The 19,411-nt window shown below is 36.0% G+C and overlaps 1 protein-coding gene across 1 annotated transcript in view; it reads right to left on the reverse strand.

The window, feature by feature from the left end:
- Positions 1-19,411, reverse strand: part of LOC128697451 (hemocytin-like) — a gene marked incomplete in the record, with an annotated part of 289,908 nt that overhangs the window by 145,400 nt on the left and 125,097 nt on the right. Inside the window, 6 exon segments of the mRNA XM_070094123.1 lie at positions 3,924-4,021; positions 6,803-6,871; positions 10,953-11,031; positions 12,819-12,913; positions 14,332-14,479; positions 16,532-16,651. Coding sequence (XP_069950224.1) covers positions 3,924-4,021; positions 6,803-6,871; positions 10,953-11,031; positions 12,819-12,913; positions 14,332-14,479; positions 16,532-16,651 — 609 coding nt within the window.

Here is a 19,411-nt window from a genome sequence, read left to right on the forward strand (position 1 = left end):
TTACAATCTCAAAAACATTTAAGTACTTTATTACCACTAAAACTCTAGTCATTCAGTTTCCATCAATTTATCTCTGTATGATACAGTGAACCCTCGGTTATCAACCGTTCTGCTTATCGGCCAACTCACCTACCGGCCAACTCGCTTATCAGCAGATTTTTCGGCTTCTAGTTATCGGACGTTATTTCGCTTATCAGCCAGAGATGGTCTCGCGTTCCTGAGTCTGTGTAGCTGTGTCGTTGGCTGAGTGAGGAAGCTTCTGCTCATTCATCCAAACATTTTGCTATAAATCAGTGTTTTTCTTTGTTATTCATTAAGTGCAACTGCGAAATAAGTAAGCATGACCCCAAAGAAAGTTCCTAGTAAAGTTACTGTGGTAAAGAAAGTGAGAAGCATGATGGAATTTAAGAGAGAAGTGATTGGAAAATCTGAGAGTGGTATGCAAGTGTTGGAACTTGCCAGGATGTATGGGAAAAACAAATCTACCATCACTTCCATCCTAACAAAGAAAGAACAAATCAAGGAAGCTGATGTTGCAAAAGGAGTAAATGTGATAATGAAACAAAGGTCACCAATAATGGAAGATACAGAAAAGTTATTATTGTTGTGGATCAGGGAAAAACAATTAGCGGGAGATAGTGTACTGTAGTCAGTGATTTGTGAGAAGGCAAAGCAGTTGTATGCGGATCTTGTAAATAAAATGCTTGGAACAAGTGCTGCTGTTAGTGAATTTAGGGCCAGCAAAGGATGGTTTGAGAGATTTAAGAAGTGTAGTGGCATACACAGTGTGGTAAGGCATGGAGAGGCTGCCAGTTCTGATAAATGTGCGGCTGAAAATTTTGTGCAAGATTTCAAGGGGTACGTAGAGGCTAAAGGATTCCTCCCCCAACAAGTGTTCAGTTGTGACGAAACAGGCCTGTTTTGGAAGAAAATGCCAAAGAGGACCTACACTACGAAGGAGGAAAAGACCGTGCCTGGACACAAGCCTATGAAATACAGGCTTACTCTTTTGTTCTGTGCTAACACTACTGGGGATTTCAAAGTGAAGCCTTTACTGGTGTATCACTCTGAAAATCCCAAAGTGTTCGAGAAGCACAATGGTTTCAAGAGTAAATTGTTTGTGATGTGGAGGGCTAACAATAATGCATGGGTCACAAGGCAAATTTGTGTTTGGCCCGAGTATGAAAACATACCTCCTGGAACATACATTGCCACTCAAGTGCCTCCTGGTACTGGACAATGCTCCTGCTCATCCTCCAAACTTGGTAGACCTATTGTCTGTGGAATTCTGTTTCATCACAGTGAAGTTCTTGCCTCCTAACACCACTCCTCTCATCCAGCCCATTAACCAGCAGGTCATTTCTAACTTCAAAAAACTACACCAAAGCAGTGTTTCAAAGGTGCTTTGAAGTAACCTTGGACACAGATTTGACCCTAAGAGAGTTCTGGAGGAATCACTTCAATATCCTCCATTACATAAGCCTTATAGGTAAGGCTTGGGAGGGAGTGATTTCCAGGACTTTGAACTCTGCTTGGAGAAAATTGTGGCCAAAATGTGTCCAAGAGAGAGATTCTGAAGGGTTTGGGGCTGACCCTGAGGACCCCATGCCTACTGTGGAATCCATTGTATCTCTGGGCAAGTCCATGGGGTTGGAGGTTAGTGGGTGGTGAGGATGTGGAAGAGTTGGTGGATGACCACAGGGAAGAGTTAACCACTGAAGAGCTGCAAGAGCTTCATCTGGAACAGCACAAGACCACAGCTTCAGAGGAGGAGGAAGAGGGAGTGAAGGAGGTGCCTTCTTTGGAGATTAAGGAGATTTGTGCAATGTGGACTAGGGTGCAAGCTTTTGCTGAGAAATATCACCCTGACCAAACTGAAACATGCTACATCTGCAACAGGTTCAGTGACAGAACCTTGTCCCACTTCAGGGAAATCTTGAAGAGATGCCAGCAGCAGAGCTCTCTGGGCAGATATTTTGTGTGACAGGGGTCCAGTGACTCTCAAGCTGGTCCTAGTGGCATTAAAAGACAAAGAAAAGAAGTAACCCCCAGATTAGGGCTTTAATACCCCAAAGCCTTATGAAGGGGGATTCCCCTTCCAAACAATACTCTCCTCCTCCCTATCTTCCATAAGCCAACAACAGTCTTCAATAAAGGTATGTAATACTGTACTGATTTAATTGTTCATGTATTCATTTTATTTAGTTCTCATTGTTTTTGAGTATGTAAAACTATAATAAATCTCGAATTTTTTTTTTTTTTGTGAATATTTTTGGGAGTCTGGAATGCATTAATTATATTTACATTAATTCTTGTGGGAATAATTATTTCAATTATCGGCCATTTCAGTTTTAGGCTAGCCTTCCGGAATGGATTACTGCCAATAACTGAGGGTCCACTGTACATCATTTGTACAAAATATTTCCTAAGTAAGTCTTTAAGCACTAGGACTAGTTTGCCCAAAAATGCACTTCATATTAGTGGCTTTCTTTTGTGCCTAGCAATATTTTATTATATGTACATTACAATATCAGTATACTGCATAAAAGAAATAAAGAAATTGAATTTTGAATCTGAATTTAAATAGTAGGTCATTTTGCATAGATGTCTTTTTAACTTTTCACTTTTTCCTTGAAATTCAGTATCCTCTGTAAGTCTGAAAACACTGCTCAAAATATTTTTACTACAAAAATGGACATACTGTACAGGTAGTGACTCACAAACATTCCATGTTGCATGCATCTGTACTTACAAACAGGGCATCTGGCAGTCAATTAATTTTCCAATTACTGTCAGTGACACAATACATAAGTATATATTATATAAGTACTGTATTAGTACAGTATATATGCTTATGTACTATACCACACTGACACTACCAAGTCACACTATGAAAATGTGTGAAGCATAACCATCCTTTTTACAAATGATTTCTATACAAACAACAGTTTTGTAAGATGAAAAATCAACTGACCTATAAGCTAAGAACTTCCTGCATATCACAAAGGTTGGTTCCATGCTAGATCCTTGCAGCACTCCATTATTCCAGTTAGATTCTACTCCTCTATTTATGAAGAGTTCCTGTGTCTCAACCATTGTTTTATAGACATCAAACTTTTGTCAGTGATACCATGAGATTAGAATTACTGAACTACAGTAGTCTTTCATGTAGCCTTTTGTTGAACACTTTTGAAAAGTACACATACGGTACATTAACCAGAAACATTGGTCAGTGTAATCATTAAAAGAAAAATGAGCAAGCTTATTACAGAAGATTTCATAGATGTGATGTTTTGCTAAAATATTACATTTATTGAGGTAGAGCCTAAAATTGTGAAATATGGGCTTCACTAAAAAAAATTGATCATACTTCATTAAATACACTTTCAATGTATATTTTGTTTAAATAAAGTAATTTATTAATATTATTGTTATTGTCTATTTGGCTGTCTATATTATTTCACTGATTTAAATGAAGAAGAATAATTGTTTCATCTTACAGGATGAGATACTGTATATGCATTAATCAGTAGTAAATATTAAGCAAAACAAATGACCAGATTTTCATAAGGATTTTTTCAAAATTATTTACACTGTCCAAAACATTTATGTCTATATTCTCAATTCTGGTTCCAAATACACTTCATTAAATTCCTAGCTATTCTCTTATGATAAACAATCACAGTTTTTGAAAGAATTAAATGATTCTATTGCTATTATTTGAGTTCCTTCAAAAAAGAAGGGCAGGGAGAAGGTTTGCCATAATTATGAAGAGCTCTTGATCCAAGGAATCTGAGTAACCCTCCCCTTCCTCAAAACAAACCATATTACTTTTCATTCCCAGGCACTGCATGACTCCCTACAGATTTAACACATCGCCACGAATATGACAATAAAATCAGTCAAGAGACAAAGCTACTTACCAAACATTCACCATGCTGTCGAAGGACTGACTGATGGTACATACATATCCTTTCACAGGGCATTGCACACTGTTCATATGTCATTGACAAGGGACACTCTGTAATGAACATTGTATCATTGAATCAGTATCACTTCAACAGCAACATATTTCCAATTAAGACAATATTAAAATAATATAGATACCTTCCAGAGATAAGTTAATAATGATCAAAATATTAACTTGTGTGTTCAAAAAACTTTTGATTCAATCTACACATCCCGAAGCCTCTTTACTGATCAGAGAAAATTTGTTAAATAAGAACAGGCATTCTAAATTTTAGTTTGAAAAATCTCTAAATCATAATTTTCAAATTAACCTTTGCGTTATCATACCAGAAAAGTGCAGTAACTTTACCTACTGTAAATAAATAATACAGTAGCTACAGGACTGACTTAAAGGGTGACCCAACAAGATGCTGTCTCAGGGCACAAGTTAAATGCAGCTAAATATCAAGAGAGTGACAGAAAAAAAAATACAAAATTCAGTATTGGTATTAATCAACAGGAAAAACGTGAACAGTTTACACAGAAAATAAGATGGGTCTGGGTTAATTACAAACCATAACAAATAAATCCAATTTCTATAAAATCTAAACAATGGAACAAAATGAGTGACAATAAGCTACACAAGAACTGTATGGATTTAGGATTCAGCTTACACAAGATAACCAGAAAGACTATCTTTGACATTAACTTATAAAAAGATTTAAAATATTTGTGGAATCATTTAGAAGACAGTTATTCCCCAATGAAATCTTCCACTTCATGTGCTGTTGTGGTTCAGAAAATTATTGTTAAATTGCTATTATCAGTGGTCAGTGCAGAATGGTGTTTTTCAGATATTAACTTAATCCAAATTATCTCCATTCCTTGATGAAACAAAATTGGTTTGAAGTGTTGGCAACCATATCAAATGAACAAACCATTACCAAGGATTAGAGATAAGTGAAATAATCCAAAAATTTGCAGTTACTGAGGCCTGAAGATTTAATGTTTAAAACCAAAGTTTTTATGAGTATGTTATTAATGCTACTTGTTTACTGATTTTTTTTTACATCAATGGATCTCCCACCAAATTAAGGTAACCCAAAGAAGAAAATACATTTGCCATCATTCATTAAATTACTAATTTTCCAAAAAAGTGTTGATATCACAGTTCATAAGTTTCTCTCTCCTATGTGTGGGTTATCTGTGTATTGTTCCAATCCTGGTATTGTGCCTTTTTGTTCAATATACTGAACAAAATAAAGTATTTTTTTTTACATTCTTTTCATTTATTAACTAAACTAACCTTTATATAAAAAAAAAGAGATACAGAAAGTAAGATTGGTTCAGGTCACCCCCAACCCTTTAAGCTGGACAGCTAATATAATTTGCATAATTAACAGAGCACCACTGTCTGTATCTTAGACCAGTATGTCTGTAACATATTAAATTTACTCCACTGTAGTAGCATTTATGTGACCTAATTCATAGTACTGTAATTATCTATCCTTTCATACAGGAGAACAATGCTTGTCGTGTTCTGCCTTTTTGTATTAATTTATCATAGATTTTCTTAGTTTCTTGCATCCCTTTGGTACCTATTCTTTCTTAGTATGTTTACCAACTCCCTTTAATAATGTAACTGAATACTGTACAAGGGGTGTGCCAAAGAATCAGTATTTGTGGGCATAGGCTAATTCTGATGGTATCAGTATCAGCTAATTTTTATAGTATCAGTACGTACTCACTCAAGTTTGAGTTTCAGTATCGACATCAGCCTAAAATTTAGTATTGGTATTAATAAACACTTAGGTATTGTCCCATCCCTGTTGGATACTACACATTATTCTTGCAGATAACAATACCAAAAAATAATGACAATAATAATAATAATAATAATAATAATAATAATAATAATAATAATAATAATAATAATAATAGTTACCTAGTACTTCAATTCATAATACTGTGCATATTTGGTAAAATAAAGTAAAAGTTCATAGCATGCACAGAATTTTAGGCATACTAAGACTTAAGTTACTTAAAGCTAAAAAACTACATAGTTGTAGAGTTTTTATGCTTATTACCACTGTAACTTGCTTAGCTAATGGAACTCAGACAATAAAATAAGAAAAATTCTCATTTCATCTATACAACATAATTTTAAGATCTATAAAAACCCTTTGAGTTCTCATGAATCAATGTATCTATAGGCATTTAGAGTAATAAAATTATTTATATTTTATTAACACATTGGCCATTTCCCACCAAGGCAGGGTGACCTGAAAAAGAAGAAAAATTTTCATCATCATTCACTCCATCACTGCCTTGCCAGCGGCACAACTACAGTTCAAAAACTGTGGCATATCTCCACTCCTCCTTCATAACACAGGCACTGTACTTCCCACTTCCAGGACTCAAGTCTGGCTACCTGGTTTCCATGAGTCCCTTCATAAATGTTATACCGCTCACACTTCAACAGCACGTCAAGTCATAAAAAACATTTGCCTCTACTTGCTCCTATCTAACATACTCATATATGCTTGGTGGAAGTCTAAGCCCCTCACACACAAAACCTCCTTTACCCCCTCCCTCCAACCTTTCCTAGGACAACCCCCACCCTGCCTTCCTTCCACTACAGATTTATACTCCCTCCAAGTCATTCTATTTTATTTCATCCTTTCTCAATGTCCAAACCACCTCAGCAACCCCTCCTCATCCCTCTGGATAATACTTTTAGTATAAAATTATAAATGCCTAAAATTTCTGCAATTCTGAATGTCTAGGGCCAAGATAATGAGATATGGGCCCAAGTATAACACAACAGAAAAAAAAAGTACCAGTATAAACTTACGATCATTTAACATTGGGATCTCTGTGGTTACATTGGTAGTAGATACATCATGGTAAGTAGTTGAGGATGCTGCAACAACATACAGTGGTTATAAAACAAGAAGCATGTATCAACACAGCAATACACAATAAAATTAAATTATCTGATATTTTCTGGGCCTAAAGTAGCTACATTATTAAACCATCAACTATTTACTTCATAACAGCAGTGTAGCTTCACTGTGTCAAGACATATGCTATTAATACTGTATCTAAATTTAAAATGTAAATTGCAAAATTTCTGCTACAAACAATAATGTGCTCATTTTTAAGGTACACAGTTACTAAAAATTGTTAAAAATTGCACTGGCAATTTTGCCCACTTTGAACCCTTTTATCAAGCATATTTCATTGTTCCATTCAGTCAAATTCTTAGCTATTTCACTATCATTCCTTCTGTTTTATCAACTAAGCACCAGAAACAGCCCCTTCAACTATCACAACTTACCTAATAAAGTGCACAGAAGTAAGTAATTTGCCAATTTTATACAAAATAAAAAATTTCTAATTTAAAAATAGAGTCCAAAATAAAGATTGTACACATTCCAGGCACTAGAACATTTCCTCTTTTCATTAATTATGTCCCCAGGCCTTTTCTGCATTACACTTGCCTTCCATTTTGAATTCATCACACAAAAAATAAAAAATTTACTCTACTTCTCAGTTAATAAAATATAACCAAGAAAAACTGGTCTTGACTCACGAAATCGTAATGACACGATTGCAAACAAACAATACCACGGGCAGGGGTTGAACTCTTGGCGAATGAGTCATAAAACTCCTGGCCAGCGCGTAAGCCGCTGGGCCAACTGGCTACAATAAGATTCATCCAACTAGGTATGTTTACATACCGTAGAGAGGTTAGCACAGGTCCCACTGTGACCACAAATGCAAGTTTTTACAGATCATTCACTCGCCACGAGTTCAAACCCTGCCCATGGTATGAAACAATTTGTCTTGATTTACAGTATCCCAATGATTATATCCTGATTTTCGTTCTGCCGATTATAATGGACTTAGGGAACATCTGTCTAATCTTGATTGGGGTTATCTAGCTAATCATTTTATTGATGATAATCATACTTATGAATATGAAGGGATCTGCTTTTATGATTATTTTCTTAATAATGTACACAGTGCCCAGAGTATATACATTCCCCAGAGAGAAATTAGGTCTAATAATAATGATCCCAAATGGGTTAACAGTAGGTTAAAGCATCTATTAGGGGAGAAAAGGGGAATTTATAGGCGCATCAGAAGAGGAGAGGTTAACCTTACTGACCAATATGTTCAGCTTAAAAGAGAAGTAAAAAAGGCGATTAGAAAGGCTAAACGTGACTATGAAATTAGAGTTGCTAATGAATCAAAGACTAATCCAAAGGGGTTCTTTCAAGTGTATAGGACGAAGGTGAAGGAAAAAGTAGGACCTCTGAAAACTGGGAATGGACAGCTGACGGATAATGAACTGGAAATGTGTTCCTTATTTAATGACTATTTTTTGTCAGTTTTTACACAGGAAGATGTAAATGAGATTCCAGTAATTAACAATTATTTAGTTCCTGATGAATTTAAGTTAACTAATATTACTGTCACGAGGGACATGGTTATTAAACAGATAGACAAACTGAAACAAAATAAGTCCCCGGGACCCGATGAGTTGTTTTCCAGGGTACTTAAGGAATGCAAGATGGAGCTTAGTCAGCCATTAACGAGTGTATTCAATGCGTCCATCCTTACCGGTGTTGTGCCAGAGTTGTGGAAGATGGCTAATGTGGTTCCTATATTCAAATCAGGGGATAAGTCCTCTCCTTCAAATTACCGTCCAATAAGCCTGACATCTATAGTGGGCAAGTTATTAGAATCAATTATAGCTGACATTATCAGAAGTCACCTTGAAGAGCATAACTTGATAAATGAATCTCAGCATGGATTCACGAGAGGTCGTTCCTGCCTGACAAACTTACTGACGTTCTTCAATAGAACATTTGAGGCAGTTGACAGTGATAAGGAATATGATATTGTTTATTTGGATTTTAGTAAAGCCTTTGATAGAGTACCTCACAAGAGACTCTTTAAGAAAAGTGGCAGCTCATGGTATAGGAGGTAAAGATCTAGCATGGATTGAGGCATGGCTTACCAACAGAAAGCAGAGAGTTACCATTAATGGAGTGAAATCTGAATGGAGATTAGTCACTAGTGGCGTTCCACAAGGATCAGTTTTAGGCCCTCTCTTGTTCATAATTTACATTAATGACCTTGATGAAGGGATTACGAGTGACATGAGTAAATTTGCTGATGATACAAAGATAGGCTGTATAATTCACTCTGAGGAGGATATCAATGAACTCCAGGACGATTTGGACAAATTAATGTCTTGGTCTGAAAAATGGCAGATGAAGTTCAATGTGGATAAGTGTAATGTACTTGCCCTTGGTAATGAAAATAACCCTCGAAGCTATAATCTAGGTGAAGTAGAGCTTGATCATACAGAATGTGAAAAAGACTTGGGAGTCATGGTAAGCAGAAATCTAAAGCCAAGACAGCAGTGCCTTAGTGTGCGCAACAAGGCCAACAGATTACTTGGATTTATCTCAAGAAGTATAAGTAACAGAAGTCCAAAAGTTATTTTACAGCTCTATACATCACTAGTGAGGCCTCATTTAGATTATGCTGCTCAGTTTTGGTCCCCTTACTACAGGATGGATATAGACTCATTAGAGAACATACAGAGAAGAATGACTAAAATGATTTACTGTGTAAGGAACCTCCCGTATGAAGATAGACTCAAAGCCTTAAATCTCCACTCTCTGGAGAGGCGTAGAATGAGGGGAGATATCATTGAAGTGTATAAGTGGATGACGGGCATAAACAAAGGAGATATTAATAAAGTACTGAGGGTGTCGAACCAGGTAAGAACCAGGAATAATGGATTTAAGTTGGATAAATTTAGATTTAGAAAGGACATAGGTAAGTACTGGTTTTCTAACAGAGTTGTAGATGCGTGGAACAGTCTTCCCAGTGGGGTGATAGGGGCTAGGACCTTGGGTAGCTTTAAGAAGAGACTGGACAAATATATGAGTGGGAGGGGCTGGGTTTGATTGGTGTCATTGGGTACAGGAGTTATTTCTAGGGAAGCTTTAGGTAGTAGTCGTTTTGATAAGGACCTGCCTCGCATGGACCAGTAGGCCTTCTGCAGTGTTCCTCCATTCTTATGTTCTTATGTATTAAAAACCCATAATACAGGAAAATAGGCAAAAAATGAATATTTCTGCTAATTTAAGCCTAATTTCGAGCTACTTCCTACCTTGAAGCCATTCAAAATCATCTCTATTTCAGTACTAGTATATCTTCCATTCTATCCTTTTATTTGAAGAAACAGCCAATAAAACCATAAAAACCAACCTAGATAACACCTCAAAGTTGCTATTGTCATCCAGACACATGGTCAAGAATTTTACTTTACCCATCATGCACCATGTGGGACAGGATTTTTTTTATATTATGCTGACCAATTCTTTCATATCTAGGCCAAAATTTACTTCTTACAATTCATCTGAGGAAGCTGTGGTCAAAACAGATTACATAAGGACCTTCGCTACTGAAAGGGTTAATGAAAAAATACTTAATATTAAAAGGTATCAAAATTAATTTAAAAACTGATTAAGCAATATATTCAAGATAACAGTGTATTTTCCAAATTCTTTAGACAGCAACATGGTCTCAGTCCTGAGTGCTAATTGTTACAGGCTTTTAAGGTACAGCTGTCCCTAAAAATTTGCTAGCTTTCTTATTAGCAAGCTTGTTTTCCAATATTTTTACAGCTGATCAGCCTGTAATTAGTCTTGATCACTCAACATTTTTTTTATCAGGTTTGCTACATGACCTCTAGTAAAAAACTAATCATATGATTTCATTCAAATTGTGATGAGTGCCTCACTAGTGATATATCAGAGACGTGGCCTTGGAAACACAACATGAACCAAAATGCAAAACAAAATATTTTATGCTGACATAATTTTCTACGTATTTACTTTCTAGTTTTACAGAACTTCTTGAAATACAACTCTCACAAATTCTAAAGGGATAACCATACTGCATTTATGTTGACTTACGTGTTGTAGGTTCTGTTAGTATTTCCTCGTCTGATTTAGATAAATCACCACATTCACAGAAGAAACGTACTTCATAATCCTGTAAGCAGTGATTACATAAGAATAAAAATTGTAGCACATCTATTATTCAAGGTATGAAATAAAAATATTTTATAAAACAAAAATATATTAGTACAGATGATAAAAAAAACTGTTAATAAAGTACACACAGTTGTTTCCTGTACTCTGTTAATGCTCTTCTTTAATTATCAGAACAAAATTGTATTAGCCTCTTATAGCTCATGGAGATATGATAAAAACGTACAAAATACTCAGGAAAATTGATGGGATAGACAGAAACAGGCTGTTTAAAAGGTGAGAAATGGGAGCTTGGGGACACAGGTGAAAGTTAAGACAGATGAGCCACAGGGAGGTCATAAAGTATTTCTTCAGTCTCAGGATGGTTGGAAAGGGGAATGATCTTGGTGAAAAAATGGAGGCAGACAAAGCTTTATGAGCAGGCAAAATAGGGCCTATGAGGCTATGAGAGAGTGAATTTGGCAAGCAGAAACTGAAAGGTGGGACCAGGAGCTAAGATACGACCTCTGCAGCCACATATAGATGAGTAGCTCCAATCCTGAAAGCTCTCAAACTGTGTGGGGGAGGTAACTTTCCAATGAACAACAACTGTAAAATCTCAACAGGGCAAAAGTCACCTATGCTGGTTAAGTTAAAGTGGCCATTTCTCTTATGTTTCCCTCATGACTTGTATTTTGATGTGAAACTCTCTGAAGGAATCCTCTGGATCTCTATCAGTGGCTCCTTGTGTCCTGACATTTTCTGTTTTACGGAGCAAAATGAAATCCTTGGGTTGAAAATGTCTTAAACTTTGTGATTAAGTGATCTACAAGGAGTAAGACCTTTCTGGAAGATCCTTTATTGTGCTGATGAAAGGAACTAAAAGTATCTCATGAAAGGATGAGAGCACTGTAGGTAAGATCCTCCTTGACTGATGAAGCTTCAAACTGTTGAGTAATTTCTTATTAATGTTGATTCTATGACCTGTCAAGCATAACTAGTGAAGACATTAAAAAAGTAGATCTCATTCTGAATAAACAAATCTATAACTGAGTTTAGCTGTTGCATGCATAATGTATATTCAGTAATGTATTTTAGTACTGTGTTCTGTTCCATTACTGGATTATCAGTTGAAATATTGACCTCAACATTCTCAGAGAAAGTAAAGTACAGAATCTCAGGTGGGTGCATACTGGTTTTTTCTTGAAATAAGTAAAAAAAAAAACAAGTGAAGCTTTCATATTCTCACACTGGTGTGCAAAGAAACAGAATTATGAAAGTAAACATCATGCACATGTGGAATGCATTTGAAGGCCAAACCTGAAAGTTCTCTACATCTCTGGGAACTAAGCCTTCAAAACTCTCTGGAAGTGAACCATGAATTATTTGGCCAAAATGCATTGCAAAATTAGTGGTTTTCTTTTGTGTCTACCAGTGCTATATTACAAGTAAACTACATTATATGTACAGCATAAAGAAATAAATATTGTATCAATTTATTAAGATTTTTGGAAAGACACATGAGTGAAGAAGAAAGCTGGAAGACAGATTAGGTAAATAGTGAGTGCAATATTGATTACCATTAAAATAAGAAACTTACCAACTGGCTGCTGTTGCAATAATTGTTGATGAACAATGAAATAACATTTCAAAACATACCTCTCCTTTAACTCTATATATTACAATATGTATTGTAGATCCCTAGAATTAAATTTGTTTAGAACTACATTATAAAAGAAGTTTTTCACTTAATTTTTTTCAAGTATTAATAAGATATACTGTTGAATTTGCTCTTCATTTTTCTCTCACCTTGCAGCTTTCAGTATTTTCTGAGTTCAAGCATTCAAGACCCTTCCTTTTGTGGCAAGTCACTATCTGTCCTGCATCTTCTGGTGATTCATGGGCTGGTGGAGAAAGCAAATGGGTTTGAATTTGATTTCCCCAACTACAAGCAAGGGTCTGTCAATAATGTCACTGATCCATATATTTGCCATAACATAACTAACCAAACAACATGTACACATAATTGCCTATATGTAACTACAAGAGTAAACCTACATTTCAGGTACACAGCCTTCAGTAATTTATTTTAAAGATTCTAATGCTCGTGGCAGAGTGACAGACAACTGGGATAGGATACAAGAGGAGGTAGTACAGTATGTGCTACAATCAATGGAAACCTTACCAAATTATTTAACAAACTAAACACAACAGACGGGATACACTGAGCAGAGCTCTGCATTCGTAACTACAAATAAGAAATCACACTACCTCACATGATGAGCAAAGTAATCTGGAACATGGACAGCACAGACAAGGACAGGATCTTTGTAAATAAACAATGACACAGAGGAAGCATGTCTATTACAGGATTTCAAAAGTGTGTAAGACAGGGAAATTTCACATGAGTCAGTTGAAAGTTAAGCAGAGCAACCAAAGTTTGCCCCCTTCACTGTAAACTTAAATAGGTAATGACACTACTAGGACGCCTAAAGAGTTAGTGCTTACTCTAACAATGTTTCAAATTTATATTACATATATTTATAAGGTATGTTGGACATATAGTATAGAACACAATTTTCATGTTGCTCAAATTTAAAGAAATATAAAACAAAAATAGTTTAAATATAATACCCGTAAAACAAAATGAGCTCCAGAATCAAGAATAATGAGCAATGTAGTGAGAATGAATCAACTCAATTTAATTTCCTTGGAAGGAAATAAAAGAAAAGATCTGACAACCATCTATGCTCATGAGAGGCTATAAAAAAAACAGACTGGAAATTTTTTGGAAATAATAAGGGAACTCAATCTGAAATCATATGAAAGTACTTCCTTAGAAAATTATAGTTAGTGATTAATGGGGTGAACTCCAGGAGGGTAATGAAGAGGTCTAATATTTACTGTAAAGTTTAAAAATAATTCTATATTAAAAACTGAAGATGAGACATCAGGATAGTATGTCTACCCCTGTAGCCAAAAGTATGTCATTACACACAAACAAACACACTTTACATTAAATAAACAGGTATGACAGGGTTTAAGCACATCAGTCAGTTGAAAATTAAAAGGTGGGAACAAAAAGCTGGAGTTAGCCCCCTCTCCATGGCAACCTCAAATAAGTACAGTAACTACAAATAGGTAGCTAGAGAACAAGGATCTATAGGAATAAGTTCTGTACTACTTGCTGATAAGAACAATAATGCTGACTATAAAAGTGAAAAATGAATAAGTATGAATGATTCAGCAATTTTAACTGTAATGCTCCCTATTACTCAACACTCACTAAGAGCAATACTCACTATACAAGAGAAATACTCACTATCTTTCACTCGACATTCAATATATCGTGGTCTTGAGCACAACTCTGGGTATTTACTGCGCAGGTCAGACAGAAGCTCCATCTCAGTTCCCAGACTGGGAACTGATTCACTCAACCAAGAACTCCATTTATTACATTCAAACACAGGCTGGTAAATAAAAATCAAATTAAAAGTATTAAAATAAAGATTGAAAAAGCAATACTGAATCATATCAAATGCGCTATTATTTAAAGTTAAAAAAAATAATAAGGGAATTTTAACTGAACATTAAAATATTCATAACTAATTGTCAATACACAAGCAGCTAGGATAAACAAAATGGAATGTGAATTATAAAATACATGAGAAACTCACTGCAGAAACAAAACTCATGGCTACATTTTGGCAGAGAATGTGCAATATCTCGCTCACACAAGAGTGAGATATTGCAAAGGCTGTTAAGACAAAAATGAAAATTTTCTTTCTAATGAAATGACAGCAAGTCAGATGTTCTCTTTATATGTATCATAAGAAAGACACCATAACTTTAATATGCAACAACACACATAATAGTATGTGTATACTGTATGTACTTTCTAACTCAAGTTAAGTATGTATAGGTAATGAATGAATTACAAAAACAAACTCAGACACAAACACAACCAATAACCTGAAATTCACAGAAGGACTTACTTGGTTAAATACTTTTCTAATAATACAAAAATATGCACTTTTTTGTCTTGTACTTTTCTATAACCTCCCTAAAGAGTCACAAGCTCTGCTCTTCTTACTTTTAAAAAGTTTCCTTCTTACTCATTTATAAAGACTTTTTAATTTAATATGTAGTTGTTAGTTTAATATATTAATTATGCACCCCATACCCAACCTGTGGGTGGTAGTCAAAAGATTACCGAGGTACATAATGGGTCCAGGGACTGGACCCCCAAAGCTTTGACAGCTGAACTAGGTACAAAGTTAATGAACTCACAAGTTACAAAGGTAATGAATCATGTAAATAAGTAAATTTACTTACCTACGTTTATACATGGCTAAAATCATGAACAAATTATATTATGTAAGATTACTCACAATCCTACCATATACCTTTCAAACTACAGCAGACCACCATAACTCACAGGGTTCATGTCCTGGAGGTGACATGACTCCTAAAGCCATGGATAACAGGAAAATTTGCTTACCCAAATAATTTAAGAGAAGTATATTAAAGTACTAAACTGATCGCTAGGTTTAGACTTTTCATTAAAAGTAACTGGTATTTTTTGGCTTGCAAAGGCTATGCTGAACACAGCCATGTAGCCAAGAGCTGTATCATAGGAAATAAACGAATGGTTGTAAGAAAAAAACAGATACCCAGTGGACGAAGACAACAATGTGCTCTGCTTCACAAGCTAAAATCAAAATAAGTAAAAAAAAAATTATATTAATGCAAGCTAAGTTTAAGAATTGTTATAAGTGATGAACAAATGCTGACCATGCACAACTAATCACTGTTCAGTTATGCAGTTAATATTATTGCATGAGGCACATTTAGCATCCTAAACAGTGTTACCTAGCTACCTTATTCATCCTTATTTGGTATGAAAAATAATGATTTAATCAAATCTACTTTTTATTCCAATATATTTACATTACTTTTATATCCATCTTACTGCTACTTCACCTACAGTTGCATTTAAATGCCCAGTCATTTATTGGAATTCAGATACAGTGGACCCCCGGTTAACGATATTTTTTCACTCCAGAAGTATGTTCAGGTGCCAGTACTGACCAAATTTTTTCCCTTAAGAAATATTGTGAAGTAGATTAGTCCATTTCAGACCCCCAAACATACACGTGCAAACGCACTTACATAAATACACTTACATAATTGGTCGCATTCGGAGGTAATCGTTATGCGGGGGTCCACTGTATTATAAATATCCATATACAAGTATTATTTTTTTACCTCAATGGCTGTCTCCCACAAATGCAGAGTGACTCAAAGAGGAAAACATATTCACCATCATTCATTCAAATACTATTTTTCCATATATTGCATACATAAAAAATTACCCATAAATTAAATATTCCCTACAATTCGTGCGTAACCTAACTACTGCTTTAAGTTCATTACTTAACAGATCATGTATGCTCAAAACACTCACTAGAAGATAAATATTGCACTATTACATTATACTAGTATGTATATCCATTGCTTACCTTGCCAGTTATTTCTATTGAAGGAAGAGTTGTTGAGATACAAGTTGTGGAGTCACACCTCAAGAGATTGTTAACACACTGACACATCTCACAATCTGCTACAAGGAAGGGTTGCCCAGGCTGAATAATGAAAATTATCTAACATCAGAAAAACAGGCATAATTTTTTATTCAGTCATTTTTTTTTTTTCAACAAGTCGGCCGTCTCCCACCGAGGCAGGGTGACCCAAAAAAGAAAGAAAATCCCCCAAAACAAAATACTTTCATCATCATTCAACACTTTCACCTCACTCACACATTATCACTGTTTTTGCAGAGGTGCTCAGAACACAACAGTTTAGAAGCATATACGTATAAAGATACACAACATATCCCTCCAAACTGTTAATATTCAGTCATGTGTTCATTATATCAATAGCTAAGTCACAATTAATCAGGGGTTTGTAATAATTCTTATGTTTGGACTATTTATTTATTTATTTACTTATTTATTTATTTATTTATGAGAAGTACTAATGCCATGCAGGTCATTTAATACAAGAAGACGAAGAAGAAAAGAATTTTAAGAAGTTGTGCTCCTGTATGGCAAGAAACTAAGTTAAAGAAACAGAAATGAATTTTTTTTTTTTCAACAAGTCGGCCGTCTCTCACCGAGGCAGGGTGACCCAAAAAAGAAAGAAAATCCCCAAAAAGAAAATACTTTCATCATCATTCACCACTTTCACCTCACTCACACTTAATCACTGTTTTTGCATATATGTATAAAGATACACAACATACCCCTCCAAACTGCTAATATCCTGAAACCCCTCCTTTAAAGTGCAGGCATTGTACTTCCCATTTCCAGGACTCAAGTCCGGCTATATAAAAATAACCGGTTTCCCTGAATCCCTTCACTAAATATTACCCTGCTCACACTCCAACAGATCGTCAGGTCCCAAATACCATTCGTCTCCATTCACTCCTATCGAACATGCTCATGCATGCCTGCTGGAAGTCCAAGCCCCTCACCCATAAAACCTGCCTTACCCCTTCCTTCCAACCTTTTTGAGGATGACCCCTACCCTGTCTTCCTTCTCCTACCGATTTAAATGTTCTCCATGTCATTCTACTTTGATCCATTCTCTCTAAATGACCAAACCACCTCAACAACCCCTCTTCAGCCCTCTCACTAATACTTTTATTAACTCCACACCTTCCCCTAATTTCCACACTCCGAATTTTCTGCACAATGTTTACACCACACATTGCGCTTAGACAGGACATCTCCACTGCCTCCAACCATCTCCTCGCTGCTGCATTCACAACCCAAGCTTCACACCCATATAAGAGTGTTGGTACTACTATACTCTCATATATTCCCTTCTTTGCCTCCATAGATAACATTCTTTGACTGCACATATACCTCAATGCACCACTCACCATTTTTCCCTCATCAATTCTATGATTAACCTCATCCTTCATAAATCCATCCGCCAACACGTCAACTCCCAAGTACCTGAAAACATTCACTTCTTCCATACTCCTTATTCCCAATTTGATATCCAATTTTTCTTTATCTAAATCATTTGATACCCTCATCACCTTACTCTTTTCTATATTCACTTTCAACTTTCTACCTTTACACACATTCCCAAACTCATCCACTAACCATTGCAATTTTTCTTTAGAATCTCCCATAAGCACAGTATCATCAGCAAAAAGTAATTGTGTCAATTCCCATTTTGTATTTGATTCCCCATAATTTAATCCCACTCCTCTCCCGAACACCCTAGCATTTACTTCTTTTACAACCCCATCAATAAATATATTAAACAACCATGGTGACATTACACATCCCTGTCTAAGACCTACTTTTACTGGGAAGTAGTCTCCCTCTCTTCTACACACCCTAACCTGAGCCTCACTATCCTCATAAAAACTCTTTACAGCATTTAATAACTTACCACCTATTCCATATTCTTGCAACACTGTAAAGAGTTTTCATTTAGCTAAAACATATATGATACTAGTTTCATAACTCATTTTTAATTTGGCAATTATGATCTCTCAATTACTATTACATGTTTTTTTTTTTTATTATCACACTGGCCGATTCCCACCAAGGCAGGGTGGCCCGAAAAAGAAAAACTTTCACCATCATTCACTCCATCACTGTTTTGCCAGAAGGGTGCTTTACACTACAATTTTTAAACTGCAACATTAACACCCCTCCTTCAGACTGCAGGCACTGTATTTCCCATCTCCAGGACTCAAGTCCAGCCTGCCGGTTTCCCTGAACCCCTTCATAAATGTTACTTTGCTCACACTCCAACAGCACGTCAAGTATTAAAAACCATTTGTCTCCATTCACTCCTATCAAACACGCTCACGCATGCCTGCTGGAAGTCCAAGCCCCTCGCACACAAAACCTCCTTTACCCCCTCCCTCCAACCTTTCCTAGGCCGACCCCTACCCCGCCTTCCTTCCACTACAGACTGATACACTCTTGAAGTCATTCTGTTTCGCTCCATTCTCTCTACATGTCCGAACCACCTCAACAACCCTTCCTCAGCCCTCTGGACAACAGTTTTGGTAATCCCACACCTCCTCCTAACTTCCAAACTACGAATTCTCTGCATTATATTCACACCACACATTGCCCTCAGACATGACATCTCCACTGCCTCCAGCCTTCTCCTTGCTGCAACATTCATCACCCATGCTTCACACCCATATAAGAGCGTTGGTAAAACTATACTCTCATACATTCCCCTCTTTGCCTCCAAGGACAAAGTTCTTTGTCTCCACAGACTCCTAAGTGCACCACTCACCCTTTTCCCCTCATCAATTCTATGATTCACCTCATCTTTCATAGACCCATCCGCTGACACGTCCTCTC

This window comes from Cherax quadricarinatus, chromosome 44 (genome assembly GCF_038502225.1).
Source record: "Cherax quadricarinatus isolate ZL_2023a chromosome 44, ASM3850222v1, whole genome shotgun sequence".
Taxonomy (NCBI): domain Eukaryota; kingdom Metazoa; phylum Arthropoda; class Malacostraca; order Decapoda; family Parastacidae; genus Cherax; species Cherax quadricarinatus.